General features: G+C 33.4%; 2 protein-coding genes across 2 annotated transcripts; one reads left to right on the top strand and one right to left on the bottom strand.

The window, feature by feature from the left end:
* Positions 1–3,416: 3,416 nt before the first annotated feature.
* On the bottom strand, positions 3,417–5,646 carry LOC105131751 (probable calcium-binding protein CML49). Its single transcript, XM_011034882.1, has 5 exons — positions 4,999–5,646; positions 4,486–4,532; positions 4,202–4,377; positions 4,069–4,087; positions 3,417–3,820 (listed from the first exon to the last, which is right to left on the bottom strand). The coding sequence occupies exons 1-5, from the start codon at positions 5,546–5,548 to the stop codon at positions 3,716–3,718; spliced, it is 897 nt and encodes a 298-aa protein (XP_011033184.1). The 5' UTR covers positions 5,549–5,646; the 3' UTR covers positions 3,417–3,715.
* A 7,911-nt stretch (positions 5,647–13,557) lies between these two features.
* On the top strand, positions 13,558–24,414 carry LOC105131750 (DNA helicase INO80-like). The gene is made up of 23 exons (XM_011034881.1): positions 13,558–13,929; positions 14,148–14,235; positions 14,458–14,842; positions 14,952–15,384; positions 15,498–15,698; positions 15,827–15,937; positions 16,601–17,031; positions 17,161–17,269; positions 17,353–17,433; positions 17,509–17,681; positions 18,269–18,394; positions 18,628–18,789; positions 18,867–18,924; positions 19,423–19,653; positions 19,796–19,942; positions 20,108–20,665; positions 20,778–21,035; positions 21,128–21,235; positions 21,898–21,992; positions 22,114–22,270; positions 22,442–22,639; positions 22,918–23,073; positions 23,501–24,414. The coding sequence occupies exons 1-23, from the start codon at positions 13,870–13,872 to the stop codon at positions 23,765–23,767; spliced, it is 4,593 nt and encodes a 1,530-aa protein (XP_011033183.1). The 5' UTR covers positions 13,558–13,869; the 3' UTR covers positions 23,768–24,414.
* Positions 24,415–24,684: the final 270 nt, after the last annotated feature.

The following is a 24,684-nucleotide window of genomic DNA, read 5'->3' as shown; positions in this document are numbered from 1 at the left end:
ATTAACTTAGATTCACAAGAAAGAATTCCGGGATAATCTTATTTTGAGCTCGACAGGCTTCCTTCAGGCAAGCCAGCAATTTTAAAACGCCGCCTCATGCCCGTTCCAGCGTGTGTAATTCATATCCATAAACAGGCTTGATGCTTGACGCTTCCTCCAGGTGCTTACCCACCTAGGGGCAACAACTCTTTGGAGCTCAAAGCCTCTGGATTTGGACCTTATGAACAAGCGAAGCTCATCACCATCTGACCTATGATTCCAACCCAGAGTCACTAAACCACAATTCACTTGTACACGATTTAAGGATCACTCATCTCTAGCTTTCATTCATTCATTATCCACTCTCTACATGTTAGCTGTAAAACGGATTCACAAATCATGCAAATATACATTTGCAGCAACACCAAAGTTGAGTGGCACGAGATCGCCGCGGGTTGGAGCTGAAAAAATTTAATGCAATAAAAAAATATATAGGTATTGGTAGTTTGTTTTCTAAAAAAATTAGATTTTAACTACAGACTAAATAATATTTTTATTTAATATTCAGATAAAAATACATTAGATTAACTTAGATTCACAAGAAAGAATTCCGGGATAATCTTAAAAAAAACAAAATAAAAAGCTTAATACTTAATTAATTCAATGTTGAAGAACAAAAATATTTAAAAAATAACATTTATCTAAAAAACTCTAAATGAACTTGAGTCAACCCAAAAAATTTATAATACAAATTCTTTTTCTTTTAATTACACAATCATAAAGCAGCGTATGATAATTTTTTTATATAAGATATTTTTTTAAAAAAAAAATTATATTAGATTTGTATGGCTGAGATAACAAAAGTATATTATTAAAATAAAAAAAGTGAAATTGTATATTTTTTGTTTAGTTTTGATCTAAATAAAAAAATAAATCATCATAACAAAAGGTTAAATTATTCTTTCTAGAATGAAGGGACAAATAAAGTATTAAGCAGAAAATAAAAATAAATAATAGCTCAAATGTTGGGAATGAATTTATTAAATCTATGACCCAATTCAAAAACTCAACTGGTCCAATATTTTTTTATCAATTTTTTTTTAATTCAAATATAAAAACAACAAAAATTTTTAAGAAAAAAACAAGAAAAGTTCAAGAACATTAGGCAAAAAAAAATAACTTACCAGTGCTTTTGGACTTTGCCTTTTTAAAAAAAAATTAGATAGCAAACATTGCTCTATTTGTTTTGTGCAGAATTTAATAATAAGAGGTCATAGCAAAATAAGGTGTTGGTTTTTTGGGTTGGAAAACTCATTTTAACCTTTTTTTTTTATTAAAAACACATAAAAAAACAACATAGATACCCTAATAAACCTATCTATGACCCAAAAAACCCAAAACATAGCTTAAAAAACTTGGGGTAACTTGGATTCACAAGAAAGAGTTCCTGGGATAATCTTGAAAAAAAACAAAATGAAAAGTTTAATACTCAATTAATTCAATGTTAAAGGAAAAAAATAGTAAAAAAATAATACTTACCTTAAAAACTCTTTAAGTGAACTCAAGCCAACCAAAAAAACTTATAATACAAGTTATTTTTCATTTAATTATACAATGATAAAGCGCATGAGAATTTTTTTATATGAAATATTTTTTAAAAAGAAAAAAATATGTTAGACTTGTGTGGTTGAGATAATAAAAGTATATCATTAAAAACAAAAAGTGAAATTGTATATTTTTTTAGTTTTGAGCTAAATAAATAAGTAGATCATCCATAACAAAAGGTTAAATTATATTTTTTAGAATCAAGGGACAAATAAAGTATTAAACAGAAAATAAAAATAAATAATAGCTCAAATGTTGTAGATAAACATATTAAATCTATGACCCGATTCAAAAACTTAATTGAGTCCAATAAATTTTTTTATCAATTATTTTTAATTCAAATATAAAAATAACAAAAAAAATTAAAAAATAAGAAGCTCAAGAACATTAGGCCAAAAAAATAACTTATTAGTGCTTTTGGGCTTGACTTTTTTTAAATAAGACAACAAACAATGCTTTATATGTTTTATCCATGATTCAATAATCAAAGGTCATGGGAAAACAAGGTATTGGTTTCTTGGGTTTAAAAACTATTTTAACCTATTTTTTATTAAAATACAGAAAAATAACATAAATACTTTGATAAACTTATCTATAATCCAAAAAATCCAAAAAATAACTTAAAAAACTTAAATAAATCTGAATTCAAAAACATTCTCACAATTAGATTTGTCAAGACAAAAAAAACACCCATTTTAATGATTAAAATTGTTGTCAATAACCCCTCTCTTTCTTCAATAAAATCTTGCATTCTTCTTTCACTCTTATCAAAAAATACAAAAAAAAAAAGAAAAATAAATGTTAATGTCAAAATTAAAATTTTCAAAACTAAAAGAACCAATCACCAATAAACAAAAAATATAAGTGATCAAAATTAATTTTTTATATAAAATTTGAAGTAGCTTTCTATTTTACTCTTTTTTTTTCACTTTAATTTTCTATCTAGTCATCCATCAATTTTCTAAAAAAAAAATGCAATTACATGATAATTTGAAAAAAGTTGAAGAATCTAATTAAAAATCTAGAAAAAATTTATTTTTCTAATCGACAAAGATTTATTAAAAAATGAGCAGTGATTTTAGCTGCAGTACAAATATCATGATGCACGAGGGCTCGTTTCTGTTAATATATATATCAGCCAAGGATTATCGAAACTTGATTGATTTAGAGCATATCTATTTTTATATTTTAAAAATATTTTTAAAAAAATTTATTTTTTTTATTTTTTTATTAATTTTAAATTAATATATTTTTATTATTTTTAAATCATTTTAATAGGCTAATATTAAAAATAATTTTTAAAAAATAAAAAAATTATTAATATATATTTTAATATAAAAAAATATTTAAAAAATAATTATAATCATGCCTTTAAACAAACCCCAGTCAAATTTGTATACGCTGGCCCCTTAGTTCATTTCTGTCATATTTGTTTTTTTCTTCTTTTTTTCGAATTTACTTGTCGAAGAAGAGAGTGACTTTCGTGGAAATACATTGAAAAGAAACTGGAACCTAGACAGCAAGTAGTGCTGATTCAGAAAAGTGTCGCTTGTGTCGGTGAGTGATTGGTAAAATACCAAAAACCGCCTACGATGCTCAACCGCCCCATGATACAACTGGATTATAAAATAAAGAACCATAATTATTTCCCATGTCGCCTGGACTTTAACCTTATCAGAAGAAATCATTCATTGCATTGGTGCGGCCTCGGTACGACGTCTTCTAATTCAAATTGAGAGGCGCCCCTACGGAATAAATTATTCTCCCAGGAAAGACCCTTAATTTTGCTCTGACCCTGTCCTAACTGCACTGATGCTCAGCAAATTAAAGATATAAAATTGTGGGGATGGTGACATTTAAGTTGAAGATTACAAAGCACGACATTGTTGGAAATTAGCAAGCTTGAAAGCATAGGAATGAAATGACAATAACCATACATCAGAGTTCAAAGATTTAAGCTAGAGATAGAGGGATTGATCTGCAAGCTTGTATCAAAAAAACCTTAAAACAGTTTTTAGTTTTTACAACTAAAACCAGCTACACAAGATGATGCTAGGTGCAGAAAAACAGATACGTGTACGACCCAGAAACTAAATCACTGGCTGGTGCCGATTTAGCTTTCAATCCCCATCTATGCAATGAGGAATGGAAGAACAGCTAGCATGAAATTCTCGTAAGTAAAACTTGCTGAACCCGAGTATGTAGTATCCCTCTCTTTGAACTTCTCAGTCAGTCCCTGAAAACAGATGATCAACCATGCCACACGTTAAAAGTCTAGAGCATTAAACATGTCCAGGTTAAGAATGCTGTCAAAATCTGGAACCTAGCTTTTAATGCGCATTCATATTCGAGCTTCGATTTGTATTAAATTTTTTCAGGCTTCAGTAACTCATTCTATTGGTATACAGATCTCTGTGTATTTAACTTGTACTTGACAGAAGGCAAAATAGAGTACAGATCCTATGATCTTAGTTTACAGCTCACCTTGACTGTCAGACAGCATCTGCATTCCACAAAAACAGAAGAGAGAAAACACCATGTTAGAGATGCTCAGCAGAAGTCAGAAAACTAAATGCTCTCAAACAAAACCAACAGAAAGAGACGAAGAAAAACATACTCGATGAAATTGTCGTATTCAATGGCCTTGTTCTTTCCTCCAGTTTTATCGAACTTAGATACCAACAAATCCAAAACAACAGGTGAGACGGAAAATCCTAAACTCAGAAGTGCCTCTCTTAGCTCATTGATATCAATCTTCCCACTCCTGTCCCTATCAAATCTCTCAAAGATTGCCTGTATAGCAAAAACAACCAAATCCCACAAAAACAATAATAAACATTTCTAATCCAAACATACATATAAATTAAAAGACCTTCCAATTCAAAACCTCCAAAAGCTTACCCTCCAGCTCTGCAAGCTGTAAAACAGATCAGTAAATTCCTTAGGTCCTGCATTAAATTTTCAAAAAATAAATATATAAATCATCGTGGTTCCAGCATAATTCTGCAAAGCTCCTACGATTACAAATATACCCTTGCAAATTGCACTACAACATCAAAATATTGGAGGGCAGATTCAGCATTTTCAAAAAGAAGGAAAAGCACAAGGAACAAAGGCATTTCGGCCCATTACTGATGAGCTGAAAACAGCTAAAAAGGCGCTAAAATATGGGGAAAAGACGAAACTGGCCCCAGTGATCAAGACCTCACTGAAAATCAACGTCCAGTTATACCGCGGTTGCGTCCATTCAATGCAAAGAAAAAAAACACCGGTCGTACATTGGCAAGTTCCAGGACCATTGCAGTAACATGAGCGTGAAATAACAAAAAATATCAATCCCGCTCAAGCTAGCAAAACCTTGACTAGTTCACTAACATGCGCATGAATGAATAACTGTGCATATCAAGGACTCACCGATCTTCCTGGCGTTGGTGTTTGTGAATAGATACATGAGAAGGTGAACAGTCCTCAAGCTGAAGCTCTGATTATAGCCCGATAAGGCTCTCTGCAGTTCTTTGTCATCAATTATCCCGCTACCGTCCTGATCGGCGACTTGAAAGCAGGCGACGATGCTGGGGTCGGTCCCTGGAGGGAAGGTGGAGGGCAAGAGAGCAGCAAAGGGGCTGCTTCCGTAGGGAGCAGGAGGATAGCCGCCAGGTGTGGAACCTTGGGGTTTGTCCTTTGGAGGCTTGGTACCGGGAGGGGGAGCTGCGTAGGGGGAGCCATAAGGTTGCGCGGTGCCGTATGGAGCAGCATGTTGTGCGCTGCCGTATGGAGCGGCATGCTGTGCGCTGCCGTATGGAGCAGTAGGTTGTGGTGCGCTGCCGTATGGAGCAGAAGGTTGTGGTGGTGCGCCGTAAGGGGAGGAGTATGGCGGTGCAGAACCGTAGGGTTGGGATTGTTGTGATGGCGGTGGGCCCTGGCCGTAGCCATAGCCAGCTGGTTGATGAGGGTAGCCTGACATTTCGGTTTTGGAGATGGGAGAGAGAGAGAGAAAGGAGCGATGCTTTCGGTTTTGTGAGGTTTGGGCCCTTGGGGATTTATTATGTAGGATAAGGAAATTCTAATTTGGTATTTGTAAGTGTACTTTTGGTGGCGGTTATGTAAATTATTTCGAATCCGTGGTCATTTTTGTTTTCTGTTCTCTTTTTATTTTTTTATAGATTAAAATGAATTTTGATTTTATATGTAAATTCAATTTTGATATGATATTGTTTTTTCACGTGGACTGATCTCGTGAGAAAAATATGAGAGGAAAAAGTAACATGAAAGATATTTATTGCATTCATGAAGTTTGTTTGACGATGAAAATTGTATTCGTCAAAACCGAGTTTTGACCTCAATTATTACATTGTTTTTTTTTTTGTAATGATAACGTGTTTTGTGGTCTCAGAATTCGTACATGTTCCATCCATATCTTTACCGGTTGTCAATTGTTTGACCATAAAGTCCCTTATTAATTTGATTTTTCACAACGTTAACGAGATTATTCAGCAGTATAAGCTTAGATTTGTAATGTTATTTTTGTTGCCGTAAATATAATAATATATATATATATATATTGTGATTTTAAAATTAAACTCAAATCAACTTTAAAAATTAAAAAAATAAAAATAACATTATTTAAAAAATTAATAAGTTAATGATGATCAGATTTTGATTAGGTTAACCCCAATTCATTGAATCATTCCGAGTTTTTATTATATTAAATAATTTTTTTAATCAAATAAATTCATGTTTTTTGCTAATCAGATTCCAAATTAAATTATTTAGTCCATCCAAGTTTTAAAACAATTATATATATTTATTTATAATGACTAATGATTGGATAAAATGGATTAAGAAGTTGTTTTTAACATCTTAATTTCCCAGCAATGTGAGTTATATAGAAAATTTATATCCTCTAATTATCATCCTTTACGACTTGGGATTTGAAAATCCCCTCTAAACGGGGAGGATGGTGAGGATTGAGAATCAATAAACGTTTCTCCTCTCGCTGGAGTGTGTGTATGGAATATTTTGTGTGTGTTTTGTAACATCTGTGCATAGTCTTGTAGAAATGTTTTAAAATCAAAAATACATTAAAATAGTATTTTAGTCTTTTTATTTTTATTTTAAACATTAACGTATTAATCTAATTAAAAAAATACCTAAAACGTGTAGATTTAATTCATTTTTTGTATAAAAATTATTTTTAAAAACACTTTGAAAAATGATATGAATTGCAAAACAAATACATTATTATTAATATAACTCTCAATGTAATGTAGAGTTAATTATTTAATTGAACAACTACCTGAAAACGGAAAAAATCAGTTAAATCCATACATTAATTCGCAACATTTATAAATTAAAGGACGGGTTAGAAACCTTATGAATTCAAACCTTAAAATTAACATAAAAGAATTATTTTCCTGAATAAAACAAAGTATGTTCTAAAAATTATTACAAAAAAAATTCATACTTTCTACTAAAGCTTGATTAAGACGAAAAAACTAAACTAAGCATCCGATACGAGAGAGAGAGAGAGAGAGGCTGCGGACCGCGTCAATTTGATTTGGTTAGCCCGCTCTCCTTTAATGACGCGGCTCCCTTTGTCTTCATCAAATCGTTCACCCAAAAAATTCATTGACTTTGTGCTTCAATCGTTCTATTTTAAAAGCAAATAGATACAAAAGAAGAAAAGGTTAATATATTTATAGTACGTCCTGTGGATCCCATATTTTTTTTATTTCATCATTTATTTATTCTATTTTTTAAAGGGAGAAGTTATCTTGAATCATCAAAATAAAAAATATAGTTTCAATAGAAAAAGGAAAATTAAAAACATTGGTGACCGTGCTCGAGGTTTAAAGGGGAATCAACATGGAATACGAGTCAATTCTGCATTGGCAACTCCTTTTTTTTTTTAAAAAAAGAAGGACCCACTTGATCTTGACAGTATTCAAATCACATGTTGTGTTACAGATGACCCAAGGATACAATCATGCAACGGTTTCAATTGTCTTAAAAAAAAAATTAGGTTGTTTCCACTCTCGTCTAGATTAAGGACATTAATTTAAGAGAAATAAAATAAAAAAAAACCTTTTATTTAAAGAGATTAGATGTGTTTGTTTGCCTCATTAAAACAATAATTTTAAATTAAATTATATAAAAATTATTTTAATATAATTTAATTAATTTAACTGGTTTCGATCAACATGTAAAAAAATTAAAATAATAATAATAAAATTAATGGGAAAAAAACCTTTTAGTCTAGCATTTTATCTAATTCAAAATTATAATTATGTAATAATTATTTTGATATGATTTAATTGATTTTACTAACGTAAACAAAAAAAAGCTTAAGTATTCATAGAATAATCAAAACAGATCATTTCTTTTAGCAGAGAAAGGAAATGGTTGAATCGTAACAATACTAAAGAATAATAAAATGTATGTTGCTTTGTAGTGACAAGGAGGTTACGTATTAATGCACAAATCAATGTAAATAATTGCAGTCAGAATTCTTTTCGCAATAGAGTTAAAACGTCAACGTATATGTCAGGCTCGAATTGGAATTCGACACGATTAAAGGGCTCGGTGACCCGCGGCTCAACAGGATAACAGTAGTCAATATTAAAACATCGTCATTCTAAATAAAAATAATTTTAAAAAAATCACTTGAATCTGTACCGCTAGGTTTCACTTAAGTTTAACTAGATCTATTTATCAATTCATTGAATAACTTGGATCCAATAGGGTCGAATGTTCAAAAGAAAATTTGATCTAAGCTAGGTTCTTATTGGCAAATCATCATGCCAAACCAACATACTGAATTAATTATTTTTTATTCAGTTTGATATTATTTAAAATTAATTAAACTAAATTATAAAAGAATTGAAATATAACTAATTGGTTTTGATTTTGTTTAATTTTCTTCGGTTTAAATTTAGTTTAGTTTGGTTATTTTATATTAAAAAAATATATATTGTTTTTTAAGGGTTTTAAAAATTTTCAATAGGTTTGGTTTCGATTTGGATCGATTTTTTTATTAATTTTTATTAATTTTTTTAAAAAAAATTTATAAAACTAAAACCAAACTGAACCAGTTTATTTTTAAAAAATACTCTGATTAGTTTTTTTCATGATTTGGTTTTCTTGGTTATTTTTCTTGTTTTTTTCAGTTTGATCGTTTTTTTGTTCGCTTCTAATACTAATCAAGATTTAATTAAATTATTTTCTTGCACTATGCTGCTTGTTGAATTAATTTTTTATCATGAAAAAATATCCAAGCGTTGATGACGTGTTTTATAATAAAAAATTATTTAATACTAAATATTAATATGATGGCGTATTGAATAATATTATTTTAAGAGAATAATAAGATTGTGACATGTTAGATCGACCTTGGTCATGAGATAATGATAATACAATGAAAAGCAAATCAAGAAAAAAAAAGTAAAGCTCAATTTCAAACCAACCCAGTATTAAAGAATGAAATAAAAAAATCAATTAAAAAAACTCAAATAAACTCATATTAACTCACTAAACATGCGATATAGACCACGAGATTCAAATAATTTTACAAAAAGCAAATAAAAAATTATTAAACTTAATTTTTAAGAAATTCAATGTTGAATGTTAAAATTGAAAGAGAAAAAAAAACATGAAACATGGATAACTCTACAAAAAATAAATTAAAAAATATACAAAGCCTAATTCATAACCCAACATTAAAAAATAAAATTAATAAAAAAAAACTTAATAACAAATTGAGGTGGTGGAGGGTGAAATTAAAAAAAAAAACTCAATAAAAATAAACAGAGTTAATTCAAGTTTCAAGTCATGAAATCTAGATAACTTCATGAAATTTTTTTAAAAAAATTTAAAAGCCCAGTTGAAAAGGAAGAAAAAAATAAATATAATTATCTTATGTCAATCTATTAACTCTATAGCTTTGATCATGAGGTAGAGATAAGTTTATAAAAAATAAATTATAAAAAATGTAAAGATTAATTTTCAACTAACTTAGCATTTAAAGATGTAATAAAAAAAATAACAACTATAAAAAGTAATTTTTAAAAAATAATTTAAGTTAATTTAGATTAATTTATTAAACTCATAACATGAATCGTGAGATCAGAATAAATTTATAAAAAATAAATAAAAAAATCATGTAATTTAACTTGCACTAAAACTAATATTAAAAATTAAGCTTAAAAAGAAGAAAAAAAAATTAAATCTATGAGATTATAATTCAACATCAAATAATAAATTAAAAAATTAGGTTATTGAAGAGTTAAATTAAAAAAATATAAAACCCTGTTCTATTAAATAATATGTTATGAATGTGGTTATATTAATTCAGAAACTCCCGCCCTTTATTGTTTTTGTTAGTAATTAATTAATAATAACTACGGATAAAAGTTAATCAATTACAAGGATGACAGGCAAGGGTGTTCATTTGAGTCAGCCAAAAAAGGCACGACTGGGCCGTGTGTAAGAGCATCTCCAACAGGTGTGTTTAATAAAAAACTAAATATTAAAAAATATTATTTTAATTATTTTATATTTATTTTATACACTTTAAAAAAAATGCTAAATAAAATATTTAAATACTTTTTTTTATAAATATTTTTTTTATATATCTTTCAAAAAAGCCAAAATCGATGAAATAGGACAATTAAAAAAATAAATAAATTAAATGTAGCTATATAAAAAAATAATATTAAATTTATTAAAAAATAATAAAATATTTGTTACCTCCACTGCAATATAATTGACTCGTTAAGCAACCTTTTTTTATTGAACTAAAAAAAATTATATTTATACTATTTAAAATCATATTTTATTAATTTACTTTTTAAAATAGCATATTTTGCTGTAGATGTTCTGATCGCCCCCGACCCAAAGCCGTCGGCGTCACCTCTGCGAATCAACATCTTGCTGCCACATGGCCACTTGTAAGCGGCGACATGACGAACAAGGCTGACTTTCAACAGTCTCGTGGAATCGCGTCGATTTGATTTGTTTCTTTTGCACAGTGCCTTTGGGCTACACACGGTTTCAGCCCAATTATTTTGAAAACCAGGGCTCTAAATTTGATCACTGAATTTGAGAGTTGACCAGTCAACTCAATTCAAAGGCTATCATGCTAGATTTTAAAGCTTGTCTCAGTCAATCATAGCACGAGCTCATCCCACTACCGTGGGGGCCCTCCCATCTTCCATGCCTTCATGTTAGCTTCCCCCCACCCTATATATAGAAAATGGGCTTTTGATGAGCCTGTTCACCTAATTATTTCTCAATTATTGAAGCCTCCATTGCTGCTGCAAAGCTTTTCCGAATGGTTTACAGAAATTCCTGGTGATTTTATGCGATGTCATTTTTGTCTCTTCATAATTTTAGAAATAAAATTGTTAATCTCGTTAGTTAAAGGTGTAGAGTGCAATATCAGACAAATATGCTACTTTACAGGTTAATTTTAAAACTGTTTGCAATAAATTCCATAACAAAATGGGAAAAGTAATTAATTGATTATAAACATTGACATGATCGCTGACGATCTCCGTAAGCAAAACAGAATCTGGAAAAATAAAAAATTAATTCCCTCGTGATTATGAATATCCTTGTATATCATACTTATTTCATTGCATGATGTGCATTTAAGAAATTTAAAAAATTGCATACCATATAAAGCAATACACCACACAATATCTGTATTTCCATATTCTTAATTAATATATAATTGTTTTCTGAAAAAAGAAAGGTGCAGTCCCGAAGAACAACTCAGATGTGCACTATAAATATGTATTGGTGTTGAGAATACAAGGGATTGATAGAGCACTATCTCAAATTTTCCACGAGAAAACAAAAGGTATTCACAATACAAACCACATACAATGGCAGCACTTTCATTCAAGCCTGGTCTATTAATCATGTTCTTCATCGTTGCATCGACAGGTAATGACTCTCCATGATATCTTGTGATGGCAAGATTCATTCTTTTTAGTTGCTGTTATATTTTGATGTTTTTAACGGATATCAAGAATTTCTACAGGTTTCATCTTGGATGCGGAGGCACGAACAAGAAAGGTGGATTGGTGTCAAAAACCGATTCAATGTGTAGGTGCCTGTGCATCTTATTGTTCAACCTGCAACTGCTTGAATAACAAGTGTGTTTGTGCAGAGGAGAACAAAGAGCAGTGCAAGATAACCTCCATCGGTTTGCGCTCTTGCCCTTTTTAATTCTATTCATTTTGATTTTTATACTAGAGGGGAGGTGAGAAACTATATTTTGGGCCTTATAGATTAAGAAATGGTTCATTTGGACCCTTGGTCCTCAATTCTCCTCGGGAAGCCATGGGCGTTTTATCAACCGAAATCACGACGAACCATGTCCCTGTTATTGCAAGGACTTGAGGTGGGATTTGGAGTTGGAACGTTGAAGCTCAAAAATCCCTCATTCTCTGAGTTACCATTGCACTGCTCCATGGCAGTATTAGTGTTAACTGTCAAGCATATAGTTAATTACATGCAAAACTAAAGTATCCCTGATAGTTTTTTTTTCCACTGCCCTACCATGGACTCGACTGATCAATGAAAAAAAACCGAAGTACATTACGATAAAATGGCTTTTGATCGGTCTGCGTAGAGAATTTTAGACTCTCTCGCTTGGTAGGAAATTGAAAGCACGATCTTCGATTAACCAGTGAAGAAAGCTCTTTTGGTAGGGCAGTGACAGGGAAAGAAGATTATGCAATTCCAGTATTGTGAAATGTTGGCAATATCTAGGGCAGGGCTAAGAAAGTATTAATGATTATTTTTAAAAATATTTTTTTATTTATAAATATATATATATATATTAAAAATTAATTTTTAATATTAATATATCAAAATAATCTAAAAACACTTTAAAGTATTTAATTTAAAATATAAAAAAACCCCAAGCAAATCCTTTCCATGGCAGGGAAGGCAATTAGACGAGGTTTTCACACTTCTCTGTCTTCTCCTTGTCATAACACCGTAAATGATAAGTGTGACACCATACGAGACTTTAAAGTTACTAGCTTTTTGACCTTTTTTTTTGAAATTTTGCAGGAAAATTTAAAATTAATTAAATATTAAAAAAATTAAAAAAATACAAAATCAATGTAAAAAAAAAAAGTCATATCATGGACTGGATGGCCCAACATTCATGCGATTTAAAAAAAAGTCTAAGAGTGTGGGTATGGAGCAAGCCCACTTATCTAGTCCATTTCTAATTTTATTACTTTTAAAAGGATAATTGTAAGCCTATTGTTATTATTTTTTTTTAAAAATAAATGATGTATTGGAAATTTTACAGTGTGGATTTTTAATTTTTTTTTTAATTTTTTTTAAAAAAATTTAAAAACACCATAAAAAACTAACATGAATCACCTAAAAACCCCAAAACAATTCAAAATAACTAAAAAAAATAAAAACCAACGGAAATCAACCATCAAAATCACACTTAATTTACTTATTCCATCATATTTAGAGAGAGAAACACCATCATCAAATTTTCATAGTAAAATAAAACCTTTTTATATCAAAACTAATGATTTTGGTTGCTAAAATCATGACAACCAGTAAATTTTTTTATATGTTTTTTAACGAGTTTCTTTTTTTTTTAATTTATAAATTAATAAATAAATAAAATAATTTTTTATATTGAAATAAAAATTATTACAAATTATAGGCATGTTTTCTGTCGCATAAATCTCATTGATAGTTAAATATAAATATTTTTAAAACAATTATCCTTGATTTATTTAAGACAACTGCATCGAAATCCCTGCTGGTGTTTGTTGCCACGTGTAAGAAGCATCGCAAACATCAGGACTCCTCTAATCTACAGTCAACTGCATCGAAACCCAACCTCTCACTGTCTCCTATCCCTTCTGTTCCCAGAGAATAAAATCTCTTCAGTCTCCTTCGACTTTGAACTTTGAAGGCCTAAAGAAAATTAATTCGAAAATTAAAATTAAACAAAAAGAAAGGAAAAAAACGTTAAAGGAAAAACGTTAACAAAATGACACCCACTCGGCGCACGTTAGCACCTCACGAGGCTTCCTACACCGTCTGTGTCACACACGGTCCTTCTCTTTCGTTCACTATCCTACGCACCTCCTTAACCTTTCTACTCTCTTCACTTCTTCTTCTTTCTCTTAAGAACAAAATTCCTATTAGGGTTTCGTATTTTATTTTTTTTCTCTCTCTCTTCAAAAGAAAAGGAGAGAACAAAAGTCTGTCTTATGTTCTTCAAAAGCCTAAGCTTTCATGGACAACAGGAGACAAGCCAAGGACTCGCTTTCTTACTCCAATTTGTTCAATCTTGAGGTTTGTTCACATGGGTTTTTGGTTTTCTCAATTGGGTTCTTTTTAGTTTTTTGAATAACTTACTCTTTTTTTCCTTTTTAGAATGGATTAACTAGTTAGTCTTGGGATTTGGGAAGATGGGTTTATTGAAATGTGTTGAATTCGCATTTTCTCTGTGTTTTTGGTTAATGTTTGATTTTGTGGATTTTGGATTGTGGGTTTTTGTTGCTTGTTTTTAGTCTTTGGTGAACTTCAGAGTTCCACAACCAGATGATGAATTTGATTATTATGGGAATAGTAGTCAGGATGAGAGCAGAGGTAGCCAAGGTAACTTAATTTACTGTTTTGAACGTTTTATTTTGTATTTTGATTGGAATTACTAGGAACCAGTTCGGATTTTGTGCTTCTATACGCTTGATATCTGTTTAGTTTCATAAACTCATTGTTTGTATAAGTCTATTGTTTCTGAAAAACTGTGATTTTTGGAGGTGAATTGAGCTGAAGACAGGTGTATTTATGTGTTTGTGCAATGTGGTTGGCTATGTACAGGTGGAGCAATGTCAAATTTTGTTAATGGGAATCTATCGGAGAGGGAATTAAGTTCAGGGAAGAGAAAGAGGCGGTACAACAACAGTGAGGGAGAGGAGGAAGACGGATATTCGGGGGCACGCATTACTGAGGAACAGTATCGCTCAATGTTAGGAGAACATATCCAGAAGTACAAGAGGAGGTATAAGGATTCCTTGTCAAGTCCTGCACCTCCTCCTCGGATGGGGATTCCTGTTCCGAAGAGCAGTTTAGGTGGTTCTAAAACTAGGAAGCTGGGAAGTGAGCAGCGAGGGGGTTTATATGATATGGAAACCACATCTGAATGGGTCAATGACATTGTACCATCAAAACACGGAGACTATCATGAACCAGAGTTCACGCCCAAGTATGTCTTAGCTAATGAGCATGGGAATGTATAAATTCTCGAATACTTGCATGATGGCTATATTCATTTTTTATTGCTTGGAAAGGTAATTTTTTTAAATATTTTGCAGAATATACTATGAACCTCCTTATTTGGATATTGGGGATGGTGTCACTTATAGGATACCCCCCTCTTATGATAAGCTTGCAGCATCATTGAACTTGCCAAGCTTCTCAGATATGCGGGTGGAGGAATTTTACTTGAAGGGCACCTTAGATTTGGGTTCCTTGGCGGCAATGACAGCCAATGATAAAAGGTTTGGGCTTAGAAGCCGAGCGGGGATGGGAGAGCCCCAGTTACAATATGAGTCACTTCAGGGAAGGTTGAAGGCATTGGCAGCTTCTAACTCTGCTGAGAAATTCAGTCTCAAGATATCTGAAGAGGCATTGAATTCCGCAATCCCAGAGGGGGCAGCTGGAAATATAAAACGCTCTATTTTGTCAGAGGGCGGTGTAATGCAGGTTTACTATGTTAAAGTTTTGGAGAAAGGAGACACATATGAGGTTTGTGCTTAGTTTTGAAATATGAGTACGCAATGAGAATAAGTGTCTTTTAGTTCCAGTGCAGAGCAGTTGATGACATTTTTTTAATTATTATCTCTTTTCCTGAGATGCAGATTATTGAGCGGAGTCTACCTAAGAAGCCAAAAATAATTAAAGACCCTTCTGTTATTGAGAGGGAGGAAATGGAAAGGATTGGTAAAGTTTGGGTAAACATTGTGAGAAGAGATATACCTAAGCATCATAGGATTTTCACTACGTTTCATCGGAAGCAACTAATTGATGCAAAGAGGTTCTCAGAAAACTGTCAAAGAGAGGCATGTATATATCATGTGGTTTTTGCAGTTTTTTTTCTTGTATTTTTCATCTATGGATGATCTCCTTAATTCAACTTTAAAGTACTACACTTCTGTATATCTTAGTAACACTTGCTTTTATTTTCCAGGTCAAATTGAAGGTTAGCAGATCACTCAAAATAATGAAGGGTGCTCCGATTCGCACTAGGAAGTTAGCTAGAGATATGCTGCTGTTTTGGAAGCGAGTGGATAAGGAGATGGTATCTTTCTGTTTTCTTGCTGAACGCTCTTTATGTTTTCATATAATGGTCTTCTACAGTATATGCCATATCACAATTAAGAGTCCCAAATATAACATATTATAGGAGTACATTCGCCCATGGAAACTCTTTCATCTCTTCCCTGTGGCTTCTGTTAATCTGTCCATGGAGGTTTTAAAGGTGTGCACTGAAACTGACACGGTTATTATCCTGGGTCATTGGCTGGTATGACAGTAAAAGTCTTGAGCTTGCCAGCATGGGCTGTGGATTCTAATCTTTAGATTGGTAGCTTCATCTGACATTTTTTGACAGCAAGGCTATTCCAAATTTAGCCTGTCAGGAATCCATTTTACATATATATGCAGATTGAGCATTTTAACCTAAAACCTCCTATCTTTAGCGATCTGGGCCTATGGAAAGTGAATAAACAACCTGGTTATTAATCTAGTGGAATCTTTTTTCTTTTGGGAGCTCTAGTGGAATACAGTTTGCTGGCATATCTGATTCTAAGCGGAGTGATTAATATTTTTCTGTGATATAACTTTCAAGCTAACAACTGAAAAACTGCTCTGCAAAAGTCATCCTTGCCTTTTTTTTTTCCTTTGGTTATTTATTAATTGCTTCTCTAACTGTTGGCAACATTGAAAATGCCTTGCCTTGCAGGCAGAGGTGAGGAAAAAGGAGGAAAGAGAAGCTGCAGAAGCTTTGAAGCGTGAACAAGAGCTCAGGGAAGCAAAAAGACAGCAGCAAAGGCTCAATTTTCTCATACAACAAACAGAACTGTTCAGTCATTTCATGTCAAACAAACCAAATTCACAGCCGTCTGAAGCTTTGCCAATTGCAGATGAAAAGACAGATGATCAAGTAATGGATTTTAGCACTGCTGAAGCTGGACCTGATCCTGAAGAAGATCCCGAGGATGCTGAATTGAGAAAAGAGGCTCTCAAAGCTGCTCAAGATGCAGTCTCCAAGCAGAAACTGTTAACAAGTGCTTTTGATACTGAGTGTTCAAAGCTGCGTGAAGTTGCTGATATTGAGGGACCTATAACTGATGCCTCAGTTGCAGGATCTAGCAACATTGATTTGCAGACACCGTAAGTTTTATTTAGGTTGCCTTTTCTTCTTAGCGGTAACAAGTTGTGAAAGATTCTTTTTTGTTTTCAGTGTCTTCTTTTTGAACATTGGCATAATTTTAATGAGCTTATCATGACCATTACTTGCAGCTCCACCATGCCTGTTACATCGACAGTTAAGACACCAGAGTTGTTTAAAGGCAGCCTTAAAGAATATCAGTTGAAGGGTCTTCAGTGGCTGGTTAATTGTTATGAGCAGGTAACGGAAACTCTACACCAGTACCATATAATATTTTTCTATTGAATTCATTACTCATCTTGTGGAAGTCCATGTTGTCTCAGGGCTTAAATGGTATACTGGCTGATGAGATGGGCCTTGGAAAGACTATTCAAGCCATGGCATTCTTGGCTCATTTGGCTGAGGTGATTATTCTTTTCATGGTACATTTCAGAATTTTTCTCTTATTAGTTTCATACTAACTTAATTGCTGCGCATAGGAAAAAAATATCTGGGGTCCTTTTCTGGTTGTTGCTCCTGCTTCTGTCTTGAATAACTGGGCTGATGAAATCAGTCGTTTCTGCCCTGACTTGAAAACCCTTCCATATTGGGGTGGGCTTCAAGAGCGGATGGTACTTCGGAAAAACATTAATCCAAAACGCCTTTATCGAAGGTAATTTTCTTGTAACACTTATCTATCGCTTTCATAAAGATTGATTAATGGGTAGTTCAATGGAGAGGATCACATAATTGGATATGTTCTACGTGTATCAAAAAAGGGGTACAGCTTGCAAGGACCACATCATACTTATTCTTTCTGGATTTTTTTTCCAGTGGATTTCTAGGAACATATAGGGTTCTGTTTTTTCTAACATGACTAGGAATTTTTTGAACTAATGGGCTGAGTTCTGGCATAAGACAGGAGTATCAAAGTAGCATTCTCCTCTGCATTATTTTTAATTGGTTAAAGCCATTGGAATATCAACTTCTTTTGACTATAAAAAAAATAAAAGAAAACCAACATGCATATTAAAATCGCATCTGCAAGCACTTTGGAAGCATTAGAGTTTTGGGTTCTAAACTAATTTCCTACAAACTAAGCCTTGGAGTGTTTTTGTAGTTCACTTCATTTCGTGTCTTAAGCCAGCATTTAAGATACTTCATTCAAATAATTTTTTGTTCTATTTCTCATGTCACTAAATTAAGCATTTGCCACACTTAATCGTGACATTAGTAACCGATCATTTTCTTTCTTGTCAGGGAGGCTGGTTTTCACATTCTCATTACCAGCTATCAATTGCTAGTGTCTGATGAGAAGTATTTTCGGCGTGTGAAATGGCAATATATGGTACTAGATGAAGCCCAGGCTATTAAAAGTGCCAACAGGTTCTCAACTCTATAACCAGATTTCATTTAGTATAATTTTCTGATTAATCATTGTTTCTAGAGCAATGTCATGTTTGAATGAGTTTGCTTTTTTTTTTTTATCCATTCAAACTCTTGATGTCAAAGGGAAATCTTCCTATGATTTTTTATTTTCTCTTTCCAAAGCATAAAAAAGGAGAGAAGAAACACGTTATGCTCTTACTCTCATCTGATGACCGGATACTTGTTGACAGTATAAGATGGAAGACACTGCTCAGTTTTAATTGTCGTAATCGCCTACTACTGACTGGTACACCGATTCAGAATAACATGGCAGAATTGTGGGCCCTCCTACATTTCATCATGCCCACATTATTTGACAGCCACGAACAGTTCAATGAGTGGTTTTCTAAAGGGTATGTTTCTATGCTGCAGTCAATGCTTGTTTTTTGAACATGCTACACCTAAAATCGAACTTCTATTTTGTTATCAGAATTGAGAATCATGCAGAACATGGAGGTACTTTAAATGAGCACCAGCTAAACAGATTGGTGAGTATGATTTATTGCTTTTTGTAGGTTTCCATTGCCTCCACGATCAATAAATTGTTTGTTAGATGTGCATCCTGCATAATTCTGTACATTAAGAATGTGATGCAGCATGCTAGTGGATCATGCAAAACATGAACAACATCAAACTGTTTTAAAATGATGAACTGCCTCATGGATCCTTCAAATTCTTATGAACTAGTGTGGGTCTTATGTGAGGCTTTGGATGTTTTAGAGGAAGGTACGGATGCAAGTAAATGCAATTCTCTGTTTTTGTTTGGTTTTCATGTGTTCCCAATGTGTCCATGGATTTCATTCACTACCATATGTAACTTCATAACTTTTATGCTTGCCGGTTAGAGGAATTCTGTGTTGATTGAATGCAATGCAGTGGACTTTTTTTAGTCATAAGAAAGATCTTCCTAGCACCCTTTCTGGAACTTGTACTGCTGTTCTCCCCCCTATGGTAGCTGACTTATGTTTTGTTCTTTACTTTGACAGCATGCAATTCTGAAGCCTTTTATGCTGCGACGGGTGAAGAAAGATGTGGTTTCTGAGTTAACTAGGAAAACAGAAGTTACTGTACACTGCAAGTTGAGCTCTCGACAACAAGCTTTCTATCAAGCTATTAAGAACAAGATATCTCTTGCTGAGTTGTTTGATAGCAATCGTGGACATCTTAATGAGAAGAAAATTATGAATCTCATGAACATAGTCATTCAGCTGAGAAAGGTATGCTACTAATTTGCTGCGGGTTTCTCATATTCTATTCTGTAATGTATACATTATGCAATTATGTTATGTGAATATTGAATAATATGCTATTTTATTGTTTTTGTACCAAAAATTGAATGTTCTATTTGCATGATGGTAGGTTTGTAACCATCCAGAGTTGTTTGAAAGGAATGAGGGAAGCACATATTTCTATTTTGGAGAGATTCCCAATTCTTTTCTTCCCCCTCCTTTTGGGGAGTTGGAGGACATACATTATTCAGGAGGTCGAAATCCTATTACATATAAGGTACTTTCTTGAGTTGTTTTGTTTGTGTTTTAGGAAAAAAATGGAATTTTAACAAATGCTAAAGTTAAAGAGTAAAGTCTCTGTGTCTAATGGTTACAACAACAGTTTCCTTTTCAAAGCAATAGCTATGATATTTGTTGACACTACCATTCTTCTCCCACCCAGATTCCAAAAGTAGTCCACAATGAGATTGTCCAAAGTTCTGAGGTACTTTGCTCAGCAATTGGGCGTGGTTTTGGCAGAGAGTCATTTCAAAAGCATTTTAATATTTTCTCATCAGAAAATGTGTATCGATCTGTATTTGCACTGGACAATAGCTCAGATAGCTTGTTTGTTAAGAGTGGGACGTTTGGTTTTTCTCATTTGATGGATTTATCCCCAGCGGAGGTTGCTTTTTTGGCAATTAGTTCATTTATGGAGAGGTTGTTGTTTTTTATTTTGAGATGGGGCCGGCGATTTTTGGATGGAATCATAGATTTGCTCATGAAAGACATAGAAAATGACCACAGCAATTACCTTGAAAATCATAAAGTAAGAGCTGTTACACGGATGTTATTGATGCCATCAAGATCCGAGACAGATATCCTAAGGAGGAAAATTGCAACAGGCCCTGCTGATACTCCATTTGAAGCTCTAGTTAATTCTCATCAGGACAGGCTTCTGTCCAACATCAAACTTCTCCACTCAACTTACACGTTCATCCCACGGACCAGAGCACCACCGGTATATCCACTTTCTCAGATTGTCTTCTTCTTCTTTTTTTACCTGTTTATCATTAAAGGACTGTTAACCTTTGAAAATTTATTAGCATACTGATTTTTTCTCATGTTGATAGATCGGTGGCCAATGCTCAGATAGAAACTTTGCCTACCAAATGATGGAAGAATTACACCAACCCATGGTTAAGAGGTTGTTAACTGGGTTTGCTCGCACATCCACATTTAATGGACCTAGAAAGCCAGAGCCTCCTCATCCTTTGATTCAGGAGATTGATTCTAAACTACCTGTTTCACAACCTGCCCTTCAGTTGACATACAAGATTTTTGGTTCTTGCCCCCCCATGCAAAGCTTTGACCCTGCAAAGTTGCTAACGGTGCAAACCTCTCTGATTCTTGAGTCCTTTTATTTAACTCGAAATTTTATTTTCTAATGCTTATATTTGGATTATATTTGTATTTTATGTAGGATTCTGGAAAGCTACAAACACTTGATATATTACTGAAACGATTGCGAGCAGAAAACCACCGAGTTCTATTGTTTGCTCAAATGACAAAAATGCTGAATATTCTCGAGGTATTTTTGTTTTATCAGTTATTCATGATAGTGGCTGAAAGGTTACTAGGTAAATGAGAAGTTGGTTGCTGTTGATCTTGTAGAAAATATTTTGGGATCAAGGCATGGTTGAGTAGATTTATTTGGAAAACAGGGAGTTTTGTTTCTTTGTTTTTATGATTTGTTGTACAGCTGTGTTATTTCTTTTTATTTGCTGATATACAGCTGTACCAATTCAGTCAAATTGGTTATATATTTGACAAGCTTTGTCCACATAATTGGCCTGCATTTGTTGCTTTAATCCAACATTCACTATAGGAATAAATAGTCTTGATTTTTAAGAAAAGCAATGATCAGTTGGAACATGGTGTTGAATAATCAACAGCAAGACTTCATATTATACGATCTGTTTATGTCATAAATGGTCTGTGGCGATTGTCGCATTCAATGATGACTTGAGTATTTATTTGGATTTCCATGTTCAGAAATAGCTTCTGAGTGCCACACACACACACACCTTATGTTATCTATAGCCCATGCCCGTCCTTTCTGCCTTTTGCTTTTAAATAATGTAATTTGCACTTGAGCTACAACTTTCAATTGTGATTAGGTCAATTAGTTGATATTTCTGTGTTCCTTTTTTTTTTGAAAGTTTGTTTCATTGCTAACTCATGCAATCGCAGGACTACATGAATTATAGGAAATATAGATATCTTAGACTTGATGGATCTTCCACCATTATGGATCGTCGGGACATGGTCAGAGACTTCCAGCTTAGGTTGGTATTTTCTTTGCTGTCTGGTGACTGATTTGAAGGACATTCCTTTATTGGTGCTTTCTCATTTTGAAATGTTATGAGTTCTTAACTCTTTTTGTTTTTTAACTATTGGGATTTGCAGGAATGATATTTTTGTTTTCTTGCTAAGTACCAGAGCTGGTGGGTTGGGTATTAATTTGACAGCTGCAGACACTGTTATCTTTTATGAAAGCGATTGGAATCCAACACTAGATTTACAGGCAATGGATAGAGCACATCGGCTGGGCCAGACGAAGGATGTTAGTTCTCTCCTGATTGTTTTCTTTCCTTTTTTCTTCCTTGTTTACAGAGAAACCCTCTACTCAAACGTGCTTTATGCATCTACACACAAAATGGTTCTAGCCATATCTATAATTCTTGGCTTAGTTTTATTTGAGTTCTGAATAACACTGAACTCTTTCATGGTGTAGGTCACTGTCTACCGGCTCATTTGTAAAGAGACAGTTGAGGAAAAGATTTTACAAAGAGCAAGTCAGAAAAATACTGTGCAGCAGCTTGTTATGACAGGTGGTCATGTTCAGGATGATCTCTTGGCTCCTGAGGATGTGGTGTCCTTGCTTCTGGATGATGCCCAGTTGGAGCAGAAGTTGAGAGAAATTCCACTGCAGGTGAGGTTTACATCTGTATTGTTCTAAGCTTCTTTTCAAGAACTTGGTTAAGTTGCTGATAATTTTCTCCTGGCATTAGAGTTTTTGCCCCTTTTCTCCCCGCAAAGCTGGTCTTTAGAGTATTCACCAGAAAAGGAAAAGTAAATAGAGTTTTTGCCCCTTTTCTCCCCGCAAAACTGGTTTAAGAGCTAGAAAGTGACCAACAGAGATAGAAGTAGCCTTAAATTTAAGTTGCTTATAGAACATGCAATCATCTTTTTATCAATTGCTGTTTTCAGGCCAGGGATAGACAAAAGAAAAAACCAACAAAGGCAATAAGGGTAGATGCTGAAGGGGATGCAACTTTCGAAGATTTGACTGAAACTGTTGCTCAGGGCACGGGAAATGAACAATCCGAGGATGCAGAGAAATTGAAACCACCCAATAGCAATAAGGTATTTTGACTACTAAGTGAATTTTTATTATTCACTCCCAAAATTTCTCTTCTACCGTTACATTTTGAAACAGCATTGATGTGTCCACTTTGTGGAGATATACTCATTTAGTAGCCTTAAGAACAACATCCTCTTCTGAATAAATGTGAAAAAAAAAGGTGAAAAGGAGGAGATTCTCAAGTACCCTTATTATTTATGAAAATTTCGGGTCAGCGCATGCAAGAGCCTTGATATCTCAAGGTAAAATTTACCTTACATATTCTTTTGCCTCAGACCGTGAAGGTGAGCTGTGTGGATGATAGTCAAAAAAGTTACTGAAGTTGCTGTTTTTGTTCGTGATAATTTGGCACTCAAAAGTTGGCTTCTAGGCAACGTGCTGTATATCTGTTGCTTTCTGTTTTTATTAACAAGCACATCTCTTTTGCAGAGGAAAGCTGCTTCTGACAAGCAGATTACATCAAAGCCAAGGAATTCACAGAGGAATGAACCAAATTCTACACCGATGGACTATGAACTGGATGATCCTTTTCCAAATTCTGAGCCACAGTCACAGAGACCCAAGCGGTTAAAGAGGCCAAAGAAGAGTGTAAATGAGAAACTCGAACCAGCATTTACTGCCACACCCTCAATCGAATCATCACAGATCCAATATCCACCCACAAATAATCTTGCTTCAACATATTCAAACACTTGAGCTGGATAATAATCTGCAGCCAGAAGGTTGTATCCATTGATACGGTCGTCACACGTTGTTCAAGGGTTGGGTTGCCTGGTTGCTCATCTCAGAGGAGGTATTTTGATTCCACCTTTTGCAAATCAGTCTTGCTATGGAAGAAACCGGGGCAGCATTGAGAAAAAGCAAACCCAGCGATCTGGTACTGTGTATATACAATTTTTTGGATTTGGGTTCTAGGTCAACTAATTATTTCTACAGATCCGGGTATGTATAGGTGGGTCTATTCTCTGTTCCTTGTGCTGTAGCATCTATTTTAGGTCTTGTAAACCTCTACGCCCACGATCAGAAAATGCTGTTGGCAGGGGAACTTAGCTTCAACAATTATTTAATGAGAAATCATTTTATGGCCCTGTAATGCTCCTCCCCCCCTTTCCCTCTCCGAGTTCCGTGTCCATGGCACAGCATGCTGCAAACCATTCTGCTAATGGTGGCGGTGGAAAGGAATTCAAAGCCTGGTCTGTGTTTACTCACAAGGAATCCATGCCTGAGAATAGCAGGAGATAGATGATAACACCTTTCTTAGCTAGAGTTTATTAGTTTTCATATGGTGCATCCGAAATGTTCTCTACAAGTTGAAAAAATAGGATAAATGTTCATTTATATTATGTTATATTATTTGTAATCTTATTCCATATTTCCTGAGATGAGCCAAAACAGGCTAAAAGTCTGAAATGTTCCGCCAATCAATCCATTCAATGTGACTTTTTTATTAGAAATTTTTATTACTTCTGCTAAAGTTTGATCCAACTAAATTTTCTATAAATTCTATTAAATTTCATTACTTGTTGCTTTAAAAAATTGATCTATTGATTTGAAGTAAAATAATTTAGCAACATATTGACACTTTATTGTATATTAATATACATTCTTTTCTA

This window comes from Populus euphratica, unplaced genomic scaffold, assembly GCF_000495115.2.
Source record: "Populus euphratica unplaced genomic scaffold, PopEup_1.0 scaffold101.1, whole genome shotgun sequence".
Lineage (NCBI taxonomy): Eukaryota > Viridiplantae > Streptophyta > Magnoliopsida > Malpighiales > Salicaceae > Populus > Populus euphratica.
This window is presented reverse-complemented; position numbering and strand designations above follow the sequence as displayed.

What these genes read in the sequence shown, in the direction of transcription:
- LOC105131751 (XM_011034882.1), bottom strand. Translation starts at nt 5,548, where the DNA reads ATGTCAGGCTACCCTCATCAACCAGCTGGCTATGGCTACGGCCAGGGC. An exon ending in CACCAACGCCAGGAAGATCG is followed by an intron (nt 4,533 to 4,998) that starts GTGAGTCCTTGA and finishes AATTTAATGCAG; the next exon opens with GACCTAAGGAATTTACTGAT. An exon ending in ACAGCTTGCAGAGCTGGAGG is followed by an intron (nt 4,378 to 4,485) that starts GTAAGCTTTTGG and finishes TTTGCTATACAG; the next exon opens with GCAATCTTTGAGAGATTTGA.
- LOC105131750 (XM_011034881.1), top strand. Translation starts at nt 13,870, where the DNA reads ATGGACAACAGGAGACAAGCCAAGGACTCGCTTTCTTACTCCAATTTG. An exon ending in AGAAAGGAGACACATATGAG is followed by an intron (nt 15,385 to 15,497) that starts GTTTGTGCTTAG and finishes CCTGAGATGCAG; the next exon opens with ATTATTGAGCGGAGTCTACC. An exon ending in GTCAGAGACTTCCAGCTTAG is followed by an intron (nt 21,993 to 22,113) that starts GTTGGTATTTTC and finishes TGGGATTTGCAG; the next exon opens with GAATGATATTTTTGTTTTCT.